Here is a 27027-nt window from a genome sequence, read left to right on the forward strand (position 1 = left end):
TGCTTATTGCAGCAACATAAAAGCTTTTCTAAATGAGATGCAGCAGTGCCTACTACTGCTAAAGTTTAGGCTGATTCCCTACCCTGGATCTCCTCTGGCCATCACAGGGCTACTGGCAGTGAAGCAAAAGTACAATATTGTTCTTAATTGTATCCTTGCTGCATTTGATGGTACCTTGGCACACTGCATGGCATACAATGCCTGCTCCCATCCCTTTGGCAGCTTTGGCTACTGTACAATCTATCTGTACCAAACACTGCAGCTGAAGGAAAATATAAGGCACAAGAGTGTAACAACAGAAAGCCACGATTTTCCCAGATTGTACAGAAACCAGCACAGTTGGTTGGGTCAGGGGGACAACAGTCTACTTCACATATTTTTTCCCCAATTTAAGGGTTGCAATAATCACCATACAGGTCCTTTGGATATTTTTGTAATGTATATAACATCTTTTCCCTCAGTAGGAAACTCAGTTTGCATATGGTTTCAAGTCCTGCATTAAAGTGCTTGGCAAAAAGTCACCTTGATAGTAAGTGCTCACAATGGCTCCAGTGTCGGTTTGCTTTCCCTGGTCCCCAAAATCCCCCTACATCCCCCATAACACACACACAGACACACAGACACACACACCCCCAAATCCTACAGTCACTCAATGAACAGAAGTGAAACTCAAAGTGCTTAGAATGTTAAATTAAAAATACAATTTTAAATGTAACTCCTAATTCTCTCAATATTTCTTGGCAGTGCCTTGTAAAACTAAACATTGTTTAAAAATACACCTTTCCAGTTCAGAAAAACACCCATTGCAATGCAGAGTAAGAATACTCTTCACATTTTCTCCAGCAATTTCCTATTTGTCTAGAAGCACCAAGTTATCTATATGATCAGCTTTCCCTGTTTACATGCAGTAGCCTACTAAACACCATTACAAGTCAATATTCAGTATGAGTTGTGCTTTATTTTGCAGACATTTAAATCAGTTTCAGATATTAGTGCAAGAAAATTTGTCAGTTCAGGGAAAACAAACTAATCTGTTCCTCTGCCTTTCACTGACCTCCATTATGCACCAAGGCAAAGGGGGAAGTTAAGGGAATAATTAGACCCCAGACCCGATGTGCACATGCAGTTACTTTACACCTGGTGCAAACCCAGTTACTTGCAGCAGGTAGGGGGAGCCAGGAGGACACTGCCTGGGGAGGAGTCTGCAGCTCTGGGCCTACAGGACTTCAACGCTAGCGCCAAGGCTCCTGGGTTGGGGAGGTTACAAGAGATCCTGCATTTTAATAGAAAGATATTACAGCTTTCCTGGAAAGGTTACCGAGCAACACCTGCTTAGCACTACGTCTTCGGCCAGGCTGCGTCACCCCCCGTTTCTATTCCCGGCTTTCCCGTAGGACGTAGGAGAGGCCGTGCTTCCCTGAGGAGTCGTAACTGTCATGGTAGGGGAGCCCAACCCACTCGGGCGGGTACGTGGCCGTGCTGTACACGAAGCACTCCAGGACGCCGTCGGCCGCTGCCCGCGGCTCGCCTGTGCCGCCCTTCCCTTCCCACTCCACCACTTGGATTCTCATCAGGGTGCGCTGGTACATGTCTGGGCAGCCTTCGAACTCATCCAGGAACTGCAGCATCTGCTCATCGACGGAGTAAATCTCCCCAGCAACGTGGTGACCCGTCCCCGGGATGTTCAGCATGTAAGGAATATTGTATTTCCCTGCAATCACCAGCGGGTACTTCTCCACCGTGCGGCCCCTTCCTTGGAATTTCGCTAGCCCTTTGGCCGTGTTGATCATGTGCTTGTAGTTGGGCTGGCCCTTCTTGAGTGTGCCGTAGACAAAGACACGGGCCATCGTACTTCCAAAAGCAGCTGAAAGACAAAGAGGTATGTTACCCATGTGGCCAGTGCCCTGGAGAACCACAGCCCTGCAAAGGCACCTCCTACACAAAAGGCTGTTTGGGCACATGCAAAAGTGGTCTTGTAGTCCTACACCACATTTAAGTATCATACTCAATTCAAGTATCTTCAAACTTTTCAGACAAAAACTGCATCAGTGAAAAACAGACACCAGGAGAAAGTCAGCCTTTTGCAGTTCTTTGCTGTAACCAAATTACGGTCTTCATGGAATCCCCAACATCAGCCAACACATCCCTGACCCTCAGGAAAAACTCTGAATCTTTCTTAAAGAATTTTTCTTTCTCACCATTATGGGAGCTGTGCTGCAGCAAAATGTGTGCTCAGTGGTGCCCCAAAAGCAAGTGTACCCTGGTGTTGAGTCATCTCATGGACATGCTGATGGATTTGCAGTAACGCCAGCGCCAAGGTCCCGCTTGCTGTGTGACAGACAAATGCTGAACAGCAAGCTGTGGGGCCGGGGAGAGAAACTGAAAGCTGGGGCTGCTGGCAGAGAGACCAGGTAACGCCGTGTTCCTCCTCTTTTCCCCAGACAGACACCCCAAAGTGCTGCACCACCTCAAGTAGCTGCTCTGCACATGTGCAAGCCCCCTCTTGAAAACAGACCTTGAACAACCATTTGTTTTACCTGTGAGCATGAAACACTCAAAATTGGTTTAAATGGGATAAAAGACTGGCTTTACTGAAACATAACGGGGGGGAAGGGACCTTCATGGTTCCTGCACTATGTTTTCACACTGTGCCCTGTTTATACCCCATCATTTCTGTAGGGTAGAAGCAGTTCTTGCACTGTGATGTTTTCCCACATTTTACCTGTGGTCACTGACTGTGCAGAGCCTGCCTCATCCACAGTCATCTGGCTGGGCCCTACACCCAACATCAGAGGAGCCCATGCAGCTCCTCTTGGAAAGAGTGTCATTAAATAATGTATTTCAAGTTTGAGAAATCTTTAAAAACAGACTGGAGGTAGAAATTTAATCTATTTTCTGCAATTTACTCTTTATTTTAGTAAACTATTAGGTCAGGTCAGTTATCCAAAAGGGTGTGTTGCTGGCCAAGAGTAGTGTCATTTAAAAATCCTCAGTAGCCAAGCAATTTCCCCTTTGGTGAAGTAAACAGTTTTTCTCTATATCAAAATACAGCTTTCCAAGCAAAAACAAGTGTGTGCCTTTATTTACTGGCAAACTGCTTTTACTTAAGGGAGTAAGAACACACTGATTTTTCCCCTGTATTTTATCAGATATACTTCAGAGTAATTTATCCATCATGACATAAACGAGGTTTTTTTCTTGGATGCAACTCATTCCCTCACAATAAAAAGAGCATTAATATTCAAGTCGGCCTGAATCTCTTTTATAAGAAAAATCATTACCTTTCAGATTGTGTTTTGAATAACAAACACAGATCCTTCAGGAAGAAACTTGTCCCAGTGGGGATTGAGAAAGGATCAGAGTTAAGCATTGAAACATGCAATTAATTCCCATTAGGGGATTAGGGCACTCATGTTCACTTTGAATCAGAAAAATGAATCGCGAATTAAATTGTTCACAACCAAGAGGTTACTTGTCAGAGTTAATAAGTTAAAAAATAAAAAGGGAAACCTAAAATGCACATAAAACACTCTATAGTGAGTGGTCCATCTGTAAGAAAAAGATACGCTTCATTTCCATTAAACAAAAGCCCTGTCCCTACTGTACAGCTGGAGATAAGCTTCCAAAAAGTTTGCAGAGAAGACTGTCACCATTTCCTGAAATTGGTGAAAACAACTTCCCTGTGATGGCACAGCAGCTGGCTGTTGGGAAACACCACCTATTTAAAGAAAGGCACCCGTCATCCCAGTGCAGGGTCCACAGAATTCAACAGCACCAAAGGAACTTGCTAACCCAGGTTTGGACAAGTGTTTCTGATTTAGCCTTTGAGTAGATGGATTCAGCATGCAGTACAAATGGAGATGGAGTGGGAAGCTGAAGTTTCAGCCACAGTCTGCGTGGAATGTGAGGCTGATGTCCTTGTGAGCTGTGGCTCACGGGCAGGTGGACACTGAGCTCCCTTCGGCACTGCTGTGCCCCACAGCAGTCCTGTCGCTCACCCTGGATGGGCTGGGCACAATGACTTCTTCTATTAAAAAAAACCCCAACAACAAAGCCAAGCGCAGCCCTCCAGCCGAGGAGGGATTGAAATAAACTTGATAATAACATTTTCTGATCTCTGCTCTGTATAAATAAGACATACACAATTTCCTGTGCAATAATGGTCTCTAGTGTGCCGTGTGTTGCGCTGCAGAAAAGCTGTAGATGTATTAGCATCACTTAAAGCACTTGCAAATCCTGGGCTTTTAAAACAGTTTTAGCCACCTTGTGGCAGGAGAGCACAGAGCAGAATTGTATTTGAGGGTCATTTCACAGGCTTCCACTACGCAGCTGAAAAGAGTTATCGATGGCACCCCCTTGCTGAATCACCAACAAGAAGTTGCCTTTTCTCACTTAATCCAGTTTGACACTTCTTACCTTCACTAAACCACCTGAGAGGAAAAGAAAACTCACCAAAAACCAAACAAAACCTGCCCAGACTTATACTGAGTATTAGCTGCCAGGACAAAACAAACCCATTCAGAAAGTACTTTGATGAAATATTTATACCAGAGTCATTAAAATTTAATGGCATGGGGAAGCATAAGTAAAATTTGTATGTCATCTCTGCAAACTATTTCTTTTAGTTATGAAAGATGACCTGCCAAGTCACTTGTGGGATCAGTTACTAGTTGCTTCATCAGGCAAGATTCAAAGATCAGAAAATAGAGGAACAACTTCAGGATCACACAGATAGGGTGAAAAGTGGCTCACAACCAGTGTGAGCCAGGAGCCTGGGTTGCCACTTGGCATCAGCGCTGGTAGGGCGGCAGCACTGTATCCACATCCACCCTCACCCACCAGGCTCAGGGCTTTGGTTTTCCCTCTCCCAACAGCTTCAGCACGGTGAGAGAGGGGTGGGCAGCCATGGGGCCAGTTGCTGGCTCACTCACAGTGCACTCGCAGATGGAGCTGCAACCAGGCTCTTTGCCCCCAGGTTGTGCCCAAAACAAGACCTTGCTTCCCAAGTGGCAGCAGCAGCTTTGGCAAAAACCACCTTTTTTTCAGCACAACTCAGACAATTACAGGACCCTACCAGCTTCTTTCAAAAATAAAGCACGGCCCTGGAGCCATGCATTATGCTGGCTCCAGGGCTGTTTGCAATCATGGTTGAAGTGGGTTTGGGAAAAAAAGTTTCAACAAAATAAAACCTAACTCAGAAAGTATCCATTTCTCTTACTCCATACAGTAACATTATTTTCCCTTGAGAAAAATTCTCTGCATTGGCTCTGTGACCAGATATAGTTACACATTAATTCTTCAGAAGTTTCTTAAAAACTGTAGGAAACAGGTGAAAAAACAAAATGCCTTGAACTTTAAACTTGAGCCCAGTCTGTTTGAATGAAGGGAGTTTTAAGGTCACTCTTCACTCAATGCTAACTTTCAAGAAGGACTAACATGCCAGAGAGGACTCCTGGGACCGCATCCTGTTGGTCCTTTGATGCTTTCATTTTGTTGCTAGCTATTTTCTTTATAGCACAGACAAGGGCTTCCTGCCTGGGCCGACCCCTTCCCAACCTTGCTGAATACCTCGGAAAAAGTTTATGGCAAGACACCTTTCTTACATTAACCACAGAGGCACCAGCGAAACGATGGCTCCTTTGAAATCAAGAGGTTACAGTCTCCTCGCAGCGGTCACCCGCCCCGAAACCGTGAGGTGCTGGTTTGTGAAAACAAACAAGAGTATTGGAGTAACCAGGGCCATGCTGGATGCTACTGGGCACTACCCGAAACTCCACTTAATGTCCTCTGCAGATTCTTTTCATTTCTTCCTTGGATGGTTCACATCCCCAAACCAACAAATACTCCTGGCGCTTAAACTGGAGTATCTGCCAGGAGGTGGAGTGAGGATGCCCTTCCTTTGGACAGGCATCAATCAGCATGGCTCACGTGCCTTGTACCCCTTTGTCATCACAGCAAACATTTGCCTTTTGTCTGTTTGAAAGCATTCCAAATCACTTTCAACTGTATTAATTAGATTAATTTTTAGTACTTTCAGAGAGTTTAATTCCCAAAGTGACTGTTAGAAGGTCTCAAAGTGACAAACAGATAAAACCACCACATGCAAAAAGATGCTGGGGATGGAATGCAGGAACACACTGGAGACAACATTAGACTGATGAACAGGCTAAATTTCTAGAGAGTGCAGAGACAGGAGGGGACTGCCAGTGCATCAGGACAAGAAAAGGCGGGTGAAGGAAACAGAAGGTCAGCGGATGTGGACAAACTGAGTTGAGGGGAAGGAAGGGAAAGCTATCACCTCAAGAGAATATTATATTAGTAAGTATTGACTGTTTTGTCCTAATATTAAATCATGTTGTACGAGTTTTACTAAAGTCTTGGGACCTCGATTCAGAAACCTGTGGACTACAAAATTATTCAGAAAGAGCTCAGGGCAGAGCACTGAGTCCAGGACTGTCTTACTTGGGCCAAGAATGAACCAGCAGGAGCTTAAATACGAGCTGATGAGATGGGGCATAATCACTCACAAATATGGGTAAAGGTTTTAAGAAGAGACAGTTGAGTCTCTGCATACATGAACACAAAGCCAGCCAAAATTTTTTGCACAGAATCATTAACATGGATAGGAACAACTTTCTAACTGTTAAGTTAGATCTAGGCATAAGAACAGACAGGTGTAAGAACAACCATAACAAATGACCCCAAAAAAGCTTGAGGGCCCGGTGCCCCCTATCTGAGCTCAGCATCAGAGCGCAAGAACAGGGCAAGGCAACGCTGCATTTCCAGACTTGGGTCCAGACCCTCCCCAAGTCAAAGTGATGAGCACTGTGCTGTGTAAAGGCCCTTTCTTCCTGTGAGCTCTCACGCCTGTTTTTGTGTCAGCAATGGCAGCAGCAGGGAAGGCAGCCTCAGGCTGTGACTGCACACATGTGCATGAGGCCAGATTACTGTGGGGTCTTTCCCTGATGCCTGCTTGCTTCATCTTCCTGAGTCAGGGGGCTCTGTGCACTTGCTCAGTGTGGCCAGATACTTTTCCAGTGCTTACTCTCTTGATGGCTGACAAGTCCACATACATTTAACAAACCAAAAAGCAGTCTTTACTGGTTCTCCTATGGTTTTCCGACATAGGGAAACCAGAACTGAAATATTTGAGAATAGATAAACCATGAATTTATACAGGGATAGAAACCATGTCTCCTTTGTTCACACTCCATTCTCCCCATGCCTTTTTGAGTGTTACTGAGTAACACACTGATGTATCAGAAGAACACAGCAATACCTCAAGTATCTTAGTCTTGAGTGCCAACTGAGGTGTGAAGTGTTTACTGAAAATCAATAAACAGTGTGGAAGCCTTGAAAACTGGAACTCTTGAGAATTTGTTCGAACTATCATGGATGCTACAGTTATTCTTGCCTTAGAGAAAGGCAAGAGACTAGATGGCTTCTCAAAATCCCACTCAAGCATGGTGGGTCCTTATGATGCAGTTTTAAGTACAAGACAATGAATTTAAATTATATATACAAAAATATCTCATCTTTGCACTTCTAGCATAGATGCTTACACTGTTGTATCTACACAAAAGGGAGGAAAAAAAACAACCCGCAAGAATGGAGCATAAGCTTTAAATGCCAGATTGCTGTTACAGGAAAAAAGTAGAAAAACAACTTTTGATAGGGCAGCTCTGCTATGCCACGGTGAATTTGAAGTGGTTTCCATCATTGAGATGCAGAACAGAGCCGAGTTTCAAACCACCGACATCCTGAAACTCGGGACAGAGCCTGCAGCTTGGATGGGTTCCCTGCGAGGTCAGCACATTAATTTACATGCCAATACCCGGAGCGGTCAGTTCGCTGTTTTGGACCGAGAAGATCATCCCGGCCTGTGGAACACGGCAAACACTTTGAGTACCTAAGCATGGGAATGTGTTTTTCTACACTGAAAGGATGGTGAGAGAGAGAACGGGAAGAGAGAAAAGATGGGGTCTTGTGTGGGATCGTGAGGTGCCTTTCCACAAAGGAAATGAGGGAACAGCTGCACAATGATCCTCTGTGAGAAGGGGAGAGGTGCCCAGGTCAAGGCACAGCACCGTCCCTTGGGAGTGCGACCGAGCCTGGGAGATATTTATAAAGCCCCACTGTTGAGCAACAGCATCCTCCCAACTGGCAGGGGCCTGTGGCTCAGGAAGCCATCTTATGCCTTTGCTCCTGCTCCGTGGACATGCCACGGCAGGGGCTGCAGGCGGGATGAGCTCTGCCCAGGCGAGACCCAGTGGTGCCTCTTGGGCCTCACTGTGTGGCTGGCTGGGAGGGCCAGCAGCTGGACATCCTGACGGAATAGTGGAGGCTGCTCCAGCCAGCGGCTCTATAGGCAGTAGCAGGATGTCTCCCTGGGATGAGTCAAGGTGCCAGAGCCCTGCAGCACCATGTGGAGAGGTCACTGCAACATGATGCTCCTCAAACCTTGTTAAAAACCAAATGAGAGCACAGATGTTCAGGGAACAAAATGCACTCTGCTAAATGAGCCAAATAGAAAAATCCAGGTATAAATCTGGGAACAGTGTCACATTACACTGCAGTATTTTTCCTCCAGAAATCACTACCTACTCCAGCATGGACTAGCTCCTAAAAAATAAACCTTTGACCAATGTGGCAGAAATGAAACATGAGAAAAACTCAACAGACGATTTTTTTTCAACTCATGATTCCCTGGGAAACTATGGGCTGCTTTAAAGGGTTCAAGAAAGGTAATTCACAGGCATTTGCTGCATCCACATATACATGCGCACAAAGATTTTCTACACAGAGCCATGCTTTGCTTGTGAAGTGTTAGTGGCCAACAGAAAAGAAGAGAGGAAGGTTAAAACCAGCTGTACTGGAGGAGCCACCAGATCTAAATGCAAACACAATTTTAAATATTCCACCAGAAAGGGTATGGATAGTGTGGGGTAATTGCCAAGAACATTTGCTCTGAAGCAGGATCTTACAAATTTTTTGAGGTTCTCTAGAAGGAGTAGTGGACAATAAAGCATATCTATACACACAGCAGTTACACTAACAGTAGTGCTTTTTTATTTCTATATATGCCACTAGGAAGCAATGGAAGGAGGAGAGGCCCTCCTTCACATTTAGAGGACCACAGCTGAGGTTACTAAAGGTGCATAGAAGCAAAAGTGGAGTGCTTTGTTTTTTTCTTTTAAGAAGGAAGGCTTATACCATCCTTTCAGTCTATGAATCAAATTTGTGGAAAAGCATAATACCCAACATGGGACATACTGGTAACAAAATAAATCAGCTCAACAGGCTGGAGGGTCACTGGAGGTGTCCACAGTGACCAGCTGACTGGTCACTCAACTGGAGGAGCCACCATCCCTGGAGGTATTTAAAAGACATGCAGATGTGTGCTCAGGGATATGGTTTAGCGATGGAGTTGGCAGTGCTGGGTTAATAGCTGGACTCAATCTTAAAGGTCTTTTTCCGAACTAAGTGGTTTTGTAATTCTATTCTAATTCACTACAGTTATTTGTCTTACTGATTAAATGTATATGCAAATGTTACACTGATAAGCTATGTGGGTAGTTTTATTTTAAAAAAAGATTTTTAAAGCGAATTTCAGCTTAATACAAGTCAGAAATAAAAACTCAATCCATATCTCAGCAATGTATCTCTTCCACCATTTTCTAATATAAGAAAAGGCAAGAAAATACAAACTAAAATAGGACATCAAATCAAAACTACAAAGAACCATGAACAGATGTATATAATTAACTTCAATCCCACTGAGGCATATCACTTCTCTTTAGAAATTAGTAACAAGTTTACTGCAGAACAAGTAAGTCACAGATCATCATGAAAAGAGAGTTAATGAGTTATTTCAACTGTCCTGGTCTTGATTTTTGCTAAGAATGACTTGCAAATTCCTGCAATGAAGTCTGAAACACAGATCACATCCTTTTTCAGCAACAGAGAATGCATCCTTATCCCAAAGTAAATACATTTACTGGCCTCCTATCTTCTACACAAAAGTAACAAATACATATTCTGAGGACATCCAAAAAAGCCTGAAATTGCACTTAGTGAGGCACTGGAGTAATTACTTTCAAATCCAGAAAACGTACTGACCAAACTCTCAAATATCCTCCTGCCTCGTAGAGTCCAAGATAGGAAGACAAGAAATCTCCAACTTGTATGTGTCCTATAAGGGATGTGTGGAATTAAATGTTTACATTTCGGTGAAGAGTGGTTTGGTCTCTGATGCAGAAACAGGTTCTGTAGTCTAATGCAAAATTTAACACAGGTCTGTAAAGTCTGTATTTACTGAAAAGGTTACACGAGCCCTTAAATCATCTCCTGGAGCCCCAAGAGTCTCACAAGAATTACTGATGGAAATAATTCCCTATCTCTACATATACATTTGCAATTGCAGATAAAAGCTATTTTGGTTTTATGATGACATGTAGAATGTACGCTAATTCAAGGTCTCCTTGCCAGTGTCCAGAATGCCTAGAAGGAAGCTTTAATGAAGGGCATCTTATAGCAGGGGTAAGGCTGTAAGAGGAAGACATTACATAATATTCCTCTTAAGTTATATGAGTCAATTATTTACAAATAAAATATTTACATAAATGAAAATAGCTTTATACATGCAGCCTCTCTTCAGTGACCTTTGAGAAAGAATTTCTGTTAGTAACTTGATAAAGAAAGAAGAACAGAATTAAGTATTGGAAGTAAATGAGAAGGGGAGTAATATGCAATGTGGTTCTGAATGCAAAAAAGCCAGGCCAGTGTCATTAAACAACCTCTGACAAGGATAATGCAGTGGACACGGAGTCCATTATTTAATAAGCAGTGAAAATAGCTCCAGACCAAGTCACATGGAAGAACTGTCTATGAACAAGGAGTAAGTTAAGGGAAGATTAGAACGGACTATATTAAAATAAGAAGTAATAAGCACAGACAAAATTTACCAGTCATATTCCTCAGGAATCAGTGTTATTTCTTAGTAGTCTTACTACAGCAAGTAGCTGTGTGCCTACCACATCTGTGTGTGATGTATCCAGAAGAGCATCAGTTCATGCTACACCCATATGAGATGGCCTAAGAACTGTGTAATTGAACTAAGATGGCTTTTAATAATAGTGTAAGAACATATGTTCGGGGACCACAAACACAAGCTTCTGGGGACTCATCATTTGAAGGCAATAAAAGAATCAGAATCTCTCAAGTTGGAATGGACTCAGAAGAACCATGAAATCCAACACACTGCTCCTCACAGGACTGCCTAAAGCTAACCCATGTGACAAGCATTGTTGCTCAGGCTCTCCTTGATCTCTGACAGGCTTGGTGCCATGACCACTTCCCTGGGGAGCCTGTTCCAGTGACCAGTCATCCTCTCAGTGAAGAACCTTTTTCTAATGTCCAATCTGAACTTCTCCTGCTTCATCCCATTTCCTCGTATCCTATCTCTGGTCACCAGAGAGGAGATCAGCACCTGCCTTCCACTGCCCCCCTTGAGGAAGCTGTTGGCTGTGATAAGGTCCCCCCTCAGCCTCCTCTTCTCCAAGCTGAACAAGCCAAGTGACCTCAGCCACTCCTTGTAAGTCTTGCCCTTGAGGCCTTTCACCACCCTGGTCACCCTTCTCTGGACACACTCTAATGGCTTTTGGGAAGGATTTTACTTCTACAAACCAGGTGGTTTCCATCTGTGATACATTTCTGCATCATGACAGCATATAGGCAGCTGAAAAGAACTCTTAAACATTTTTTAAAATAAAAATCAGCATTCTGGAGACATAAGTCTTCCAAGTTACTTTGTATGCACATCAGAGGAAACTCACATACCTTAAGGCATTGAAATATCTAGGAGAGTGTCCAACTACACCTATCCATCAATCTAGACTTTGTGCTGAGAACAGCGGCATGAATTAGGCAATATTACAATATAAAATGTTCTGAACTCCTCAAGCTACATCTTAAGATGAAGCCAGTTTAGGACTGGAGCAGGTCCCAAGCAAAGGTGATTAAGCCTCAATTATAAATTAGCATATCCTCCGACTAGCTTTAGTATGTCCCCACAACAGCCTCCTTGCACACCCCAAATATGGGCCAAAACTCTGAGAAAAGAGGATGGCTAAACTGGCTACATTAGCTGTCAACAGAGCAGACCAAAGGGGATGCACAGATCTCAGCATGGAAAGGGAAAGTGCCATTGTCCCCTGTCCATGCCGTGGGACATGACGCAGAAACGACAATGGTTCACTATATTCCTGCTTTCTCAGGGTATGCTGTGGAAATAAGAAAACAATTCACACCTGCTGCTATTTTATTGGGATCCCACCTTTCCAAACAGGTCCCAAGTATCTAGTAGTACATAGAGTATCCTCCAATTCGCTTCCTCAAGCTTTTCTTTTTCAAATTTCAGTGTGAGTGAACAGGTTAAGTAGGACAGGAACAGCAAGTCCCAAGACTTCTCTATCCTTCTAAGTGAAAAGTTTCCTCTTGTACTCGGATCAGCAGACATTTTCAACACACACATCTCAGCACAAGCTGATACAACTGCTCTTCCTGTCAGCAACTTTGCTCCTACTAAAATAAATTTACAAGCACCACTTAAAATTTATTTTTAAGCCACAACTAAAGAGAACAGCCTCCAGTAAATACCATCGGCACCACCCTTTAAAAACAGTCTGCTTCCACTGAAAGGTCTTGGATTATAGCAAATACAGCCTGGGAGTTTCAAGAAGTAGTTCTGGATGAACACTGGTACACCCTCACACCAAATGCATTTGACAGTGAAAGCTGAAATAAGAAGGGACGATTTTACAGATTAACCATATTTTTGGAGTTAAAATAATGCTACCTGAAAAATATTAAGCATAAGCATTTTTCACACAATACTGAAAATGCACAAAACATTATTAAATAACTTCTTAGTCCAACTTGGCCACAGAAAGTTACATTTTAGCTCTTGAACAAATCAATCACTGCCCTCCCAACACCACTCTCCCCACCCAAACACTGTGCAGTACTGCCGACTCGGGCAACTCCCAATGCCCACACACAGGAATAATATTATTCTGAACAGCATTTCTCCCAGACTTGACAGTATCTAGGGACATCTGGAAATCTCAGTTAATTTCACTTTTGCATTCCTTAAGCAAACACTCACTTAGTGATGCTAATTAACTGAGGAAAAATTAAATAATATAATTAGAGAGCCAGATGTAAATCAAGAAACAGTATATTACTTAACACACAGAAAGAAGAGAAACCATACGACGATTTAATTTTGTCTTTTTGATATGACTTAAAACGACAGGTAATGATCAAATAACTTCTGACTTTCAGTACATGAACATTTCTTTCAAAATAGATAAATTATTGTCAAATTACAAACCCTCACTAGCTACCATTTACCCCACAGTAACTATCAATTAGTAAAGGCATGCTTCTGAATACATAACGCATTACATTTTTTACTTTCAACACCTGGTGTCACCAGAATAACACCGTATATTTCTGAAACACTCTGCAGTGGTGTGCGTGTGTGCTTTGATTTTAGGGCAGCAATACTTCAAAGGAAGTGGAACCACAGAAAATTATGGCCAGCAATGCACACACAATACTTTTTAAGTTAATTGATACATTATCAGTTAACTGACCATGGCAGGTCATTTTAAAAATGAGGCTCAATGTGTCTAAAAGCCTTCATCCCTTAGACAAGGTCAAAAAAGGCCTGAATGAAGTGAAAATTTTGCTGTATTTCAGTATTTCGAGCAAGCTAAATCCTAAACCTTTTTTTGCAAAAAGGCTTTAAATGGTGGTTTCTGCTACACCAGAATTCTGCTAATTGAAATCAATTTTGTAGGGGCTAATCACCACCCTTCTGTCCAGTCTAGGGCTGTATTAATTGGTTATTATTACAGTTCCACTGAGAATAGACAGAGGGGAGAAATTTTGATTGATTATTGCTTGGAGCTCCTTGGATTCCCAAGACACTAAATAAAAAGTTAAATATCAAAGAAGATTTAATTAATTTCAGTTCTTTCCCGTCTATCAGCAAAATAGAGCCGATAAAAAATTGACAAATTAAAGGAAAATGAAAAGAGTCATAACTGGTGACCCTGTATTTTTTTTAATGAGAAAGTACATGCATTTATTTGCTCTAATCTTTAGATAATGGGCATAAGAGAATGAAAACTTTCTCAGCTTTTGATGCTTTTTCCAAAGCCCAAATGGAGTTATGGCTGGCAGTTAGATTAACTGGTGTAAGATTTGTGTTATGTTTTTCTTTTAATATAGCATTTCAAATAAATAAGTGAAAGAATCCTGAACTCTCGGGAAAAAAAAGTCCTAAGCTTGTGATACAAGAAAGAGAGAAAATACTGTATTATAACATGCAAATGCAGTATTTCAGAATCAAAAGGTTTAAGAGTCTCTATTTTGGCAGAAAATTTTGTAACAAAAACAAAGGAAGATGTAATCAAGATATTTATAATTAATTTTGTAAAAACATACTCAGACTGACACTTCCCTTCCACTAATTATGCATGTATTTCCTGCAGCAGACTTTCAAAAAGTCGTATTGTCTTTCAATAGTTTTTCAGTTAAGATAGAAGCACTTCCATAGGTACAAGTTTGCAGGTTTTAGTGCAGTCACTGTGGATTTTAAAGGTAGAACAGAAAGGCTAACCCTGATACAGGAATTATTTTCAGGTGAGTGCCTATCTAGGATCCATAGACAATGTTTGGAGGAGATTCCTTTGTGCCTGCAAGGCATTTACTACCTCTAAACTGATCTGTGGGTTCACCTTTTTGATAACAGACTTCCAAATCCCCTAAAAGGAAGATAGGCAAGCAATACAACCTTGAATAATGGTATCAAATAACATCAACCCATATAAAGAATAAAATAATCACGGAAAACAGGAAAAAATCTTTAGCCTGAGAAAAGGGATGCAAGTCATTAAGAAAAATGCTTGATTTAAACAGATGTTAACATAAATTAGTAATTTTTAAAAGAGGCAGCTTAAGTCTGGTGGGTTAACCGAGTTAGACAGGTTTTACATGCAGGTTTTATTATAACACCACCACTTGTTCTCTTCAGCATTTCAGAACAAAATCCCCCCAAAACAACAAAAAAAACCCAAGACCAAACCCCAAATCAAACACCAGTAGTTTTCTGTAAAACAAGGTGTCAATTATTTAGGACTCCCTAGCCCCTTATCCCTTTTAGAAAGGGAAAAAATAAAAAAATAAAAAAAGTTTTAGAGGACCCTTTTCTCCCAAAAGATACATGTATTCAGTGGTCACTGATTCAGAATGAGCTTACATGCACAGCAGCATGTAAGAAGGACAACTGGTAAAGTGATACACAGGTCACAAAGGTTTATCTGGAGCTGCTCAGCAGAGTGGCCTGATGTGTCCTCCACCTCCTCAGTGAGAGGGTGAAGCTGACGAGCAAAAGAGTGCCCAGGCAGACCTAGGGGACACCACTTGGATGGAGATACCCACTATTTCCAAAGTCAGTTCCTATAGAAGAAAGAAGACCTTTTAGTAATAAAACTAATATTTAGAATGCGCACAGAGGCAGTTTCCCATCTCTATCCCTTGTAAGATGTGCAGGCACTGAAAAGAAATCATCTGTCTTGATCCATACTAGGTACTTAGTCTTGACCTTGGCATGGATTTTGAACTTTTGACACTGATATCACTCACGATATTCCCAAAAGCTAGAAAAACATGACTTAACAAGAACTGTTGGTATTTAGACAAAAAAAACCCCAACCAACCCCAAACTGTTGGAAAGACTAGTTAATATTTATCAGAGGTTCATCTCAAACTGGGCATATGCTCAGAGTTTGTTATGTTCGTTCCAGCAGCACCGAAGCACCAGTAATGAAAATGCTGAACGATGTGAAAGATGCAGGTAACACCCTGACTCCCAGGGCTGTGCTCAAGGCTAATGTGGCAGTGACGAGCCCCTGCACAATTGCTGCTCTGCAGCAGCTGTTCAGGTAAGGCCAGAACACAGTTCTAAGATTAAGCCAGGAATAATCAACTGCATAAACAAAATCTGGGGAGAGATCAGTGTAACAGCATTTCTGCAGAAAGAAATTTGACAGTTACAATGATCATGAACTCAGCATGAGTCAACAATTTGGTAGGGCTGGAAAAAATATCCTGCTCTAATCCAGCCAGAAATTGAGTAGTATGCCCAGCTTTGAGCACTGCATGTAAAGAACTGTGATCAGCTGCAGAGAGAGCAATCACAAGTCAGGAAGCCAGAATCTATAGAAGAAAACAACAAAAATGAAGAGCCTGCACTGTGATCACTTCTTTTAGAGAAAACAGGGTCCTGCCTTTAAGAATATGAAAGCATACTGGAAGAGAAAAAGGCTGTAAGCTTCTTCCACATCTACTTTGACAGAAGATCCAGTAAGCTCAAATTCCAAAGATGGCCATTAGAAAGACTATCCAACTCCCGATAAGCTGGGTGCCTAGGAAGAGCGTAGGTATCTAGGAAGGTTAGGAATCCTTTGCTGTCTATCCTCAGCAGCAAGACAGCAAACATCTATCAGAAATAACACTGCTGCTGCCAAACTTGCCTTTTGCCAAGGAACTAGATGGGACAATCTCTCAGCTCTCCTTTAAAAGTAAACATAAAAGGCAGTTTGATTCATATGCTACGCATGGAAAGGAACACTGGACTCATGGAGACTGCAAGAGACTGATTCTGAAGTCTGGTCATTAAATTCCCACTACCTTAAGGAGAGGTTTCTAGTCTAGATCCCACTCCCTGCGTCTTTATAGATGGTACATTATGCACTTATTTGAATTTTTAGATTTATTTTCCCAAATAGTAATAACCCTGAAAAGCAAATGAAATGTTGGATTCCCACCTATTCTTACTCCATGTAGTGCTTCCCAAACACACACAGAGATACAATCCTGAGGTGCTACACTGAGCACTTTCTGATCCCATGAATCTTGCATCGCTTTCTGCACTGTGATCTAGCTTCAAAAGGCCAAGCAAGACCAAATGGGACATGGGTTAGAGCACTCTGGACAGAGGGCATGAATCTAAGTTTTCTACTTCCTCAGAGATCACAGAATCATAGAATATGCTGAGTTGGAAGGGGCTGATCAGGATCCTTGAATCCAACTCCTGGCCCTGCACAGGATGCCCCAAGAATCACACCATGTGCCTGAGAGCTTTGCCCAAATGCTTCTTGAACTCAGACAGGTCAAAGACTGTTGTTAGTCCTGCAGCTGGCTTTGGCTGGGTCTGGCACAGGCAGGGGTATGACTGGCTCAAATGTGGAGCAGTGCCAGCCCAGCCGTACATCTTTGCCTGATAAAAGCACCGAAAGAAGGCAAAGTGCAAGAACAACCAAAGCCTCTGACACCATGGCCTCAAGATCAGGTGCAAAGCTCACTGGTACCATTCCCACTCTGAAACTTCTGGTCCCCAGGCTGAAAGCTATGCACACTTGTGCCCTTCAGGCTTCCAAGACAGCCATCCTGGTTTACATACTGTACATAAAGGCCACTATAAATCTGAATCTACAAAATAACCCTTCTCCTGGTTGTGTCTATTTTTCTTCTCAAAACCTGTTTTAAGATCACAGATATGAGACCTTTTAATCCCAAGTAATTCTAAAATAACTATTTAATAAAGATTTTAAAAATATAAATTATATTTTGCTTATAGGCATATAGGTTTTATTTGTTCTATTGACAGCATGCTGGTGAGATACATCACTTTGATATGCAGCCATTAAAAATCTATACCCTCGTGTAGTTTTCCTCTAAGCTGCTGATGTGGCAACTGTAGGTAAGATACACTGCTTTTTTTCTAGACATACAGTAAACAATCTTACACACACATTTGTTCACCCACTGCATGTGCGATTCACAGGTAAATTGCTGCACATGCATATGAGCATAATCCACAGCAGTGTCACAGGTTTTAACAAAAAGAACAATGTTAGATAGTACATGTTTCTTAGATAGCTAAGTGATAGTATTGTGGTAGCTTAGATGCTACAGAAGTTGCACCTGCAGCAGCTTTGCCCACAACACAGAAACAAGAGTTGGGATCCAAGCAGAGCTGTCTAAGTAAACAGTAAAGTTGTGTGGTGCTGTTAATACTGCAGAGTGTTTACAGATCACAAAAGTAGATGACCACTGGGGAGTTTATTCCCATTAAGAGATAAAAATCATCAATCTTAAAGAGTGACTGCTCCACTTACACTGAAAATATATCCTAACACTTTTCCCTAATTAAACTCCCAAAGCATCACTACTACCTAAAGTAAAAATCCAGCTGATAATGTAGTTGTGCTGATGGTTTATGAGCTGGCATAGAGAACCACAGAGGGGTGGGGCAGATGTCAAACAAATAATCCATCCCATGTATTATCTCAAAAATTAGCCCAATAGATTAAGTTTTGACCCATCTAATGTCAAACCAAATTACCTGATGTGGCAGCAGGGTCATGAAAGACAAATTATCCTAAAGGCAGTATCATCTGTTCCTTCCTTCTAGTATCCCACCTACCAGGTCTGGTGTCTGCTGCACCACTCTCCAGACCCTGCTTAAAATCTGGTTGCAACAACACTGACGGTCAATCTCAAAATCTCTCCAAAAAAGCACCCCAAAACCAATCAAAATGTTAAGACAAACCTAGAACTGGAAGGTCAGTTGTGGACTTAATAATTTTCTCACTCTGTTGTAAGATTGAGAACACAAAGTTATTATATCAAAAGAATAACTACAGTTAACAAAACTCAAAACTGAAATGGATCATCATGTCAATGAAGAAACACTTCCTGTGTTCACAATAAGACTGCAATAATAATAAACCTCTGCTAAAGACGGCTAGAATACAGAGCCTGATTTGAGTTTCCACCTAAACCAATACTGAAGCAGAAGTTACAGATAAAACATACAGACTACAGTCTGACAAATTAAAGACATTAAATCATTGTTTTGCTATACAGAAATTAGGAGGCAAAATTTTAAGTTCATCCTGTATAAAATTAAAGATACTTGATGCCCTCTATTAATATAGTAAACTGTCACTAAGCATACTTAATTAAAAGATATAATAACTACTAGCAGTAAAAAGAACAGACTAGATGAACAGATGGATCCAGATATATTTTGACCTAAATTTCTTGATATTTTGACAAGATAAATAAAGGTAAATATAAACAAGAAGAGAAGGGAGAGGAATAACCAGCCCATCAGTATATTGCAGTAAGGAGCCTCATACTAGAAAGATGAAAAAACCACTATTAAATCCTTTTCTTTCTCTGCTCACCCGCTTGTCTTCTCAAAGATGTTTTGTTTCTGTTAAGCAGGTCTTCTGAAGGTTCCCATTAGCACATACATATTCACATTATTGAGACATTTATTATGCCTGGAACCCAAATCACAAAATAAGGCCCACTGCCTTAGGACAGTTTAATCAAAACAAATACATCATTAACCTGTAATATAATTTAAATCTCTTAAATGTTGATTTTCTTTTATGCTCACTCTCTCTTGAATTTGACCCCTGCTAGAGATAATAGTTAAGAGAACTGTTTCTATCTACAGACTCCACAGAAGGCAGAGATTCTTCTTTCTGAGCCCTTCATATCACCTTCCCTTTGGGCACTCTCCGCAACCAGACAGTTCCTAAGTATGTAACTTTGTGTTACTTACCATGTTTGAAATGAGCTTTAGAAAGCTTCAGTAAGATTTGGCCTGTGGCTGGATTCATATTCTGAAAGTCTTCATAGAAGGTATATTTGAACTACATCACAGAAAGGACTGCAGCCTTGGAGCAGGTTAGTGGTTTGATGTGTGAAATGTGTATGTGCATGGTAAGCATCCTGCTGGGATTTATTCCCTATGTAATTTTCAGCTAAGGCAAAATCAAGCCTGGGGCTCCACTTCATAAACTGTGTTAAAACATTCCTCTCCATTCATATAGCTTCTCAGTTATTTATACCTTTTAGTAATATAGTGCAGGCTCAGTGCAATCTCATCTAAATTTAATTTATTTTCCTATGCCCACATCCCAGCCTAATACTTAGCAAGCATGATCTCCACACCTCACAAACAGCACCTGACTTACGAAGCACTGCTTCACAGTACATGATGCCACACTCCATACATGTGCTGTACTCCATCTCTCTCAGTGAAAATGCTCTGGAACACTGAGCTCAGACTCCTACTTACTCATGCTACAGAAAATCTAAGTTTTGATGGCTTCACTAAAAACTGCCTCAAAGATGATCAATAGCAATTGATATGCACTCGAACATATCTGAAAGATGACATTCATTCAGAGATTCTGTTTTCTACACAGTAATTTCTAGTAATCTTTTCCCCTCACTTTCCTAGCCTTTGTAGGCTTGTCCCATCCTCTTCAGAGTTATTTTGCCAGAAATAAGTTTGGGCCTAAGGTGTTCTTCAAGCCACAGTTTCCCTTGAGCACCTGTGCAGGTATGCAATGAGGGGAATAAGGAACTCTAATACCTATTATCCTCCTTCTATTCCTGGCAGTAAATCCAAGTCCATCACATCTCAGCTGACAATCATTGCAAGTATGTATTTTTTTCATCTCTCATCTGATCATCTGCACCCAACCGCTATTGCTTAAAAATCTTTTCTTTAGTTGTCTTCAGTTCTTCCACCCACATATTCTGGTGAGTTTCACTCTCAACATGTCCTATTGTGAGCTTAAATCTGATCTTGAAGATAAAGAAATCTGAATCTAGCAATTTTCTCTTAAATTTGTCACTAGGGATGCTTATGTTATTAAGCTCCGTCTCTAGTCTCTAGACTCCTAACATTTCTCCTCTTTTTCCATGAGCTTTTCACAAAACCCATGAAGGAATTCCCATTTTTCCTCAAGCTGAAACACTAACAAGAACCTGCTGCCTCATCATTTGATAATGTCTTCTCAGTCCAGATGAGCTGGGTAGGGTAAATACCCACAATGAGTGCGTGTTCCAGCACTCATTCCACATATTGCCATCATACAGTTTTTGTAATCCCTTGAGCACAGGAAAGTACATAAAAACAGAGGCCAAAAGAATGTCATCACAAAAGGGAGGCAAGAGTTATGCAGGAGGACATCACTAGGTCTACCTGTCATTCAAAACCACTGCAAACACCATTCCTCCAACAGTAAACCAGAACAAGACCCTTATTTCTCACTCACTACTTACAGTCTCACTTCCAAGATCATTTTTCTCAGCAATGTTTTGAAGAAAATTGGTTTGTTTCTATTTCCTTCAAGCTTTCAGCATTACTGTAAATGTGGACTCCCGATAGGAAATAATCTAACCTGTTACCTTTGATTTCTAGAGAAATTCACACACTTTGAGATCCAACTAAGAATGAAACAGTTGTTTACAGAACTTGCAGTGGATAGAATTGTCCACAGACAATTATAATGACATACTGATTTTAGTGGTAAAATTCAGTGTCCATACCCCAGCCTAGTTTAACGTGCAAATTAAACAACGAACTCTTGGGTTCAATTAAAAGAATTCAGAAAGAATGCTATTAATAGCCTCTGATAAGCCAGAGGGTAGCATTCACCTTGCTTTAATTTCCTACAGTTCGGAATCTAGTCACTCAGGCTTCACCAGCTGGTGCAAAGAGATGTGAGCTGCACCTCTTGTCAGCAAATACATATGAAACTCACATTTCAAATGCCAAGTGTGTCATCTAATAAAGTAAATGAAAGAAGGGGGCAGTGCTGAGGTACAAACTCATGATTCTTATCAGTACTGTGTGCCAGCAGAAACAATAAAACCTTAGTTATTGAAAGTCCTGTACACGAACTGGCCTGCCCACCAGCAGGCAAAATGTATTCATTGACATATTTCACTAGATGTGTAGACAGCATTTAGTCCCTGAGATGCAAAGGTGGCAGCAGAGGTACAGATTGAAACCCAGGATATCAAGAATGAGTCAAGCTGGAAGGGACCACAGTGGGTTACCAGGTCTCACCTCCCTGCTCAAGAGGGTTATCCTAGGGCACATTTTACAGGATTGCAACCTGGTAGTTTTCAGGTATCCCCAGTGAGGGAGACCCCACAGCCTCTCTGGTCAATCTGTTCCAGTGCTCTGTCACTTTCACAGCAAGGAAGTTCTGCCTCATGTTTAGGTGGAAGTTCCTGTGCATCAGTCTCTGCCTTTTGCCTCTCGTCCTACTGCCGGGCACCACCGAGCAGCGCCTGGCTCCGTCCTTTTGGCACCCTCCCTTCAATACTTATAGACATTGATGAGGTCCTCTCTCAGATGTCCCTTCCCGAGGCTGAACAGGCCCAGATATGGAGAGATGCAAGAGATAAAATATAAAATATTTGAGTCCAGATCAGGTGTAAAAAAATATTTTGGAGAAGTCTTTTATACTAACATTCCAAAGCACTACTGAAATTGTGCATGATACTTTTACCAGAAAGTAACATAATGCCAACAAACATTCCAGACACTTGTGGAATACTAAGTAAACAGCAAGACTTCTAGACACGTGATGAGAAATTACTATCTGCATCTGCTTCCTCACTAAAAGCAAAGCTACAACCCTGATTGCTGTTGGAGCCAAGAGTCAGCCAGTACTTGCCTTGTTAAAAGCAGATCAGGAAACAGCCTGTTCAACTTGAGAAGAGATGGCTTTCGATTTACCTAATAGCAGTCTTCCCATACCTGTGAGGAGGTTGTCCAGCAAACACAGCCAGGCTCTTCTCAGCAGTGCATGTCAGAGTTAAAAAGCAATAGCTATAAACCAAGATAAGAGAGGCCACAACTTGATTCAAGGAAAAGGGTTCTGATGATACAGACAAAAATTGAAGCAAGCTGCCCAGAGGGATTGTGTAGTCTCTATCTCTATAGGTTTTCAAGACACATTGGATAAAATGCTGAGCAACCCAGTCTGGCCACACAGATGACCCTGCTTTGAGTAAGGAGGTTGGATGAGTGACTCCCCAGGTCTCTTCCAACCTGAATTTTACTGTGATAAAAGTTGTGGGCTGCATCAGGCTAGACAAAATGAGGGGAGAGAAAGAAGATAAAGAGACTTGCAGTTACTCTGGTATTATTTGATAGCAAGTATTTTTTCCATTTCAGCACTGTTCTAATACAGATACTCTCATACAGCTGAAGCCTGGCACAGGCAGGGTGATCTCCCTTTCAGTTACTAGCAATCCAGAGCACTGGTAAAAAAGCAATGCTTGAGGGAAAGGATGAGAAAAAGCCATTCTATGTGACCAAGAACTTCTGTCAGAATGTCAGCAATACAGTGCTAACTCTGGCTGTTAGTAAAGGTCATGAGCAATTACAGTCGAAACGCTACAGAGAGAGGTGGTTATGTAGGTGATTCCAAAGGAAAAGAGGTGTCTTGTAAAACAGAGAAATCAGGAGTGACAGTGATACCGAATGTGTTTTCTCAAGATGTTAACAACGAATAGCTGACACACTTAAAGAAATCACGGTGGCCAAGAATCTTAATGTAAAGGCCATTCTTGAGCAACACCGTAATGGCAAATCAATAGGACATGATATTATCCTGGTACAGTCTGTCCTTCTTTAACATTAATTGGAAGTGGGGAAAAGAGAGATGTATCTGACATGGTCCATAAAATGTAATTAAACCTTTGGAGCGAAAAAGAGCAGAAAATTCTGGATAGCTACAGATTTTGGGTTAAGAACAGTGATTTACTACTGCCCGAATAGTTCAATTTCTAAAGAAAAAAGGTATTAAACATCCTCTTTAGAGAGACAGAATGGAAAGGGTATTACATTTGCTAACTCAATGACATGACTGGGTTCATCCATTTCCCCTGTCTCTTACTCAATTATCTATGTAATAGTTACCCTTTCTGTAAGAATACTGCAAAAAATCTATGAAAGATGAGAAAACAAAAGGTAACATCAGTTCATATAGAAAATGTGTTGTTACAGCACATGCTCTCTGCTTAAGCAGTTCATGTCACTTAAAATGTCATTCAAGTTTCACATTCAATTCTACTTAAATCAAAAGAGTTACGGAAATTATTTGACCAGGTTCAAGCTCAAAGAACTTTTAGAGTGTGAGAAACACATAAGAAGACTTGAATAGGAATAGAAAAGTACATTGCTCCAAAAATGAAATGACAAAAACTACAGTAAAATGTAGTGCCTTTTTCTTCTACCAACAATAACTATTAATAGTGTTCACGATTACACAGAAAAATAATTTGGCTAATCCATTCGAGAGTAAATTGTACCAGAGCTAGTAGCAGAAGCCAAATGCCACAGCGTACCCCTGGAATTTACTCTGTCACTTCATAACACCCTCATGACTACACCTTTGTGCCTGTACCTACACTTGTGCAGTCACAATGTAGATCAGGCAGTCACACAACCCCATTTCCCTGAAGTTCCCCAAGAACAAGCACAACCACAGGAACAAGAGAAGCAGAACTGGCAAAAAACCGTGGTTACATGAGCAGTCAGACAAAAGTAATTTTCAAGAGGAAACTTCCTTTAAAATAGGGGGTTGGGTTACTATTAAGAGTTAAGAGAATGTATAGACAGACTTGGAGGAATGTTGGTTGGATGGGACCTTTGAAGGTCACCTAGCCCAGCCTCCCTTTAGCCCAGAGCAGGGCTAAAGCCAGTGCTAGATGACACTTTCCAAGGGAAGAGGCTGTGCTCAGCAGAACAGTGGGTGGCAGAGACAGCAGGATGTCTGGTGCAAACCAGGCCTGGCTTGTACCCTCTACTCTCCAGAGGCACCTATATTTCCATGTCAAACATCAGCCAAGGAAAGCATGAACTGACATGGTGAGCCTTTCTAAAGGCTAGAAAGGAGATGCTGCTGTAAATAAAGTGCTCCAAGCAATATTTCCACTCTGAATGACAGGAGAAAATGAGCACTAGAAAACTCTAATCTCATGTATAAAGTCACCGAAAAGGAAAGGTATAAGGAGTACATGACATGACACATACCAACAACACAACACACTCTCTTCTGTGATGGAGCAAAGCTCTGTTCAGTATTCCAATGGTCTCAAAACAAACTCATGAACAAGCACAAAGAAACTTGCTTGCTAAGCTGATGGCAGAAAACCATGCTAATCTGGAAAGTGAGGAGCAAACAGGCTGCAAGAACCCAAGGAAAATGAAGTATGATGCACGTATCAAGTACTTAATATTTGTCGGCAGTCGGGTGCAGATTTAAAAACATTAGCAATGCATGGAAAGGCCATTTTTCGTTTTGTTTAACATGTAACATCCTTAAAAATTCAGGTTTTGGGACAGACAGTAAAAGAGACATGTTCTGTTTAGCTTTTATTTAACCATGGCAAGAGAAAGCTATTCTACACTTAGGTAACAAGACATGTTACTGTTTATATGACTTTGACAGCTATGATGGAGTGAGGGCAGGAGATGAGTACCAGCTAAAGATAAATATACTTTAGAGACAGTCTAGGTTTTTAAGGCTTTTCTCAAGAGGAAGGGAGAAGAACTGAGATGAAAATTTGCCCATTTTTTGTTCAGAGATGTGAAATTTAAAGCCTCTCTTAATGGCCTTTGTCACACAATGAACAACTTTAATTGCCAAGAAATTGCTTTTCCAGGTTGACTGCCTGCTTAAACTAGAGTATATAAAACAAGTCCACTCCTCAGAGTTCTACATGAAACGACTTGGTCATGGAGGTATTTACAGTTGTGCCTCTGTATGTTAAGCTCTACAGAAGTTGCTACCTCGATATTTTCAAAGCACAGCAAAAATTACAGAAGCAGCAAATTAAAAAATTCCTGGAGCAAAAAATGAGGAAGTTAATTGTCTGGAATTAACACAGATGTAACTAAATGAACCTTAACCCAAAACCAAGAGACTTATGTAACTCTATAATGACAAAGGATACAGAAAAGGTGGGAGACTAAAGTATAGCAAAATGAAATGCCGAGGAGGATTAAAAAACAAGCCCCCCCAAACATTCTGGTCAAGCAATGCAGGCAAAAGATAAGTGCTTCGAAACGGTATCTTGTAACCTTAAATCATCTCTTTTTAACCCCTGCCGTGGGCAGGGGCACCTTCCGCTAAACTCTGCATCTATGATACCTGAGCTATTTCCTTTCTCTTTGCCCTCTAATTTAGGTATTAGCTCTTCAAGTACACGTCACTAACCCATTACAAGGGGAAAGGTATGTTACTAGAAGGAGTATTTGGATCATAATGTACACTTCTGCTTGGAGGATGTGCTTGAGCACCTGGAGAACGCAAGGTGATCACCCCCTTGGCCGGTCCAGCGCCAGGCACAGCTCTCCCTGCACTCGGCTGTAACACCGACGGGCCGCCCCTCGCACACTGAGGCGGAGCTGCGCCCTTATCCCACAGGCAACCATGCCCCAGCCGGGAGCCCTGGGCCGCCCGCCGGTTCCCCCGCCGCCGGCAGGGCAGGGTAGGGCAGAGCAGAGCAGGGCAGGGCAGGGCAGGGCAGGGCAGGGCAGGGCAGGGCAGGGCCGCGCCGGCTCCCACGTGGCTTTGGGAGTGCGGCCCGCGGCCGCAGGGTGCTGCCCACAGTGCCGCACCACGAGCAGAGCCCCTGGCCGCCGCCGGCCCTCCCAGAGCCCGTGCCGGCACCTCCGTATCCCCTCAGCCCTTCCCCGCGGCATCACGTGTGGCGAGGGCGGACCAGACCGCGCCGCGCCGCCCCGCCCCGCTCTGTCCGGCGCTCTCCAGGGCACTCACTCGCCAGCGCTGCCGCTGCCTCCGCGCCTCCGCTCCTGCCTGCGGCCTCCGCCTTCTACCCGTCCCGGGGCGCCTCTCCGGGGAATAGGCGGCGGGGCGGAGCTGGGCGTGGGGCGGTGCCTGCCTGCGCTCCCTCCCCTGCGGCCGGGACAGTGCGTGGAGTCCGGGCGCGGGGCCGGGGGTGAGCCGGGGTTGCTGGCCGGAGCCGCCCCGGCTGCCAGAGGGACGGATCGTGCCTGGCGGGAGCGCGGACAGGGCGGCCAGCCCGGCCCGGGGCCGG

The 27027-nt window shown here is 42.4% G+C and overlaps 1 protein-coding gene across 1 annotated transcript; it reads right to left on the bottom strand.

Moving 5' to 3' along the window:
• Positions 1–679: 679 nt before the first annotated feature.
• GGACT (gamma-glutamylamine cyclotransferase) lies at positions 680–26809 on the bottom strand. The gene is made up of 2 exons (XM_082279227.1): positions 26748–26809; positions 680–1864 (listed from the first exon to the last, which is right to left on the bottom strand). The coding sequence occupies exon 2, from the start codon at positions 1845–1847 to the stop codon at positions 1374–1376; it is 474 nt and encodes a 157-aa protein (XP_082135353.1). The 5' UTR covers positions 1848–1864; positions 26748–26809; the 3' UTR covers positions 680–1373.
• Between the last annotated feature and the right edge of the window lie 218 nt (positions 26810–27027).

This window comes from Coloeus monedula (genome assembly GCF_965178545.1).
Source record: "Coloeus monedula genome assembly, chromosome: 3".
In the NCBI taxonomy this organism is placed as follows: Eukaryota; Metazoa; Chordata; class Aves; order Passeriformes; family Corvidae; genus Coloeus; species Coloeus monedula.

What these genes read in the sequence shown, in the direction of transcription:
- GGACT (XM_082279227.1), bottom strand. Translation starts at nt 1,847, where the DNA reads ATGGCCCGTGTCTTTGTCTACGGCACACTCAAGAAGGGCCAGCCCAAC.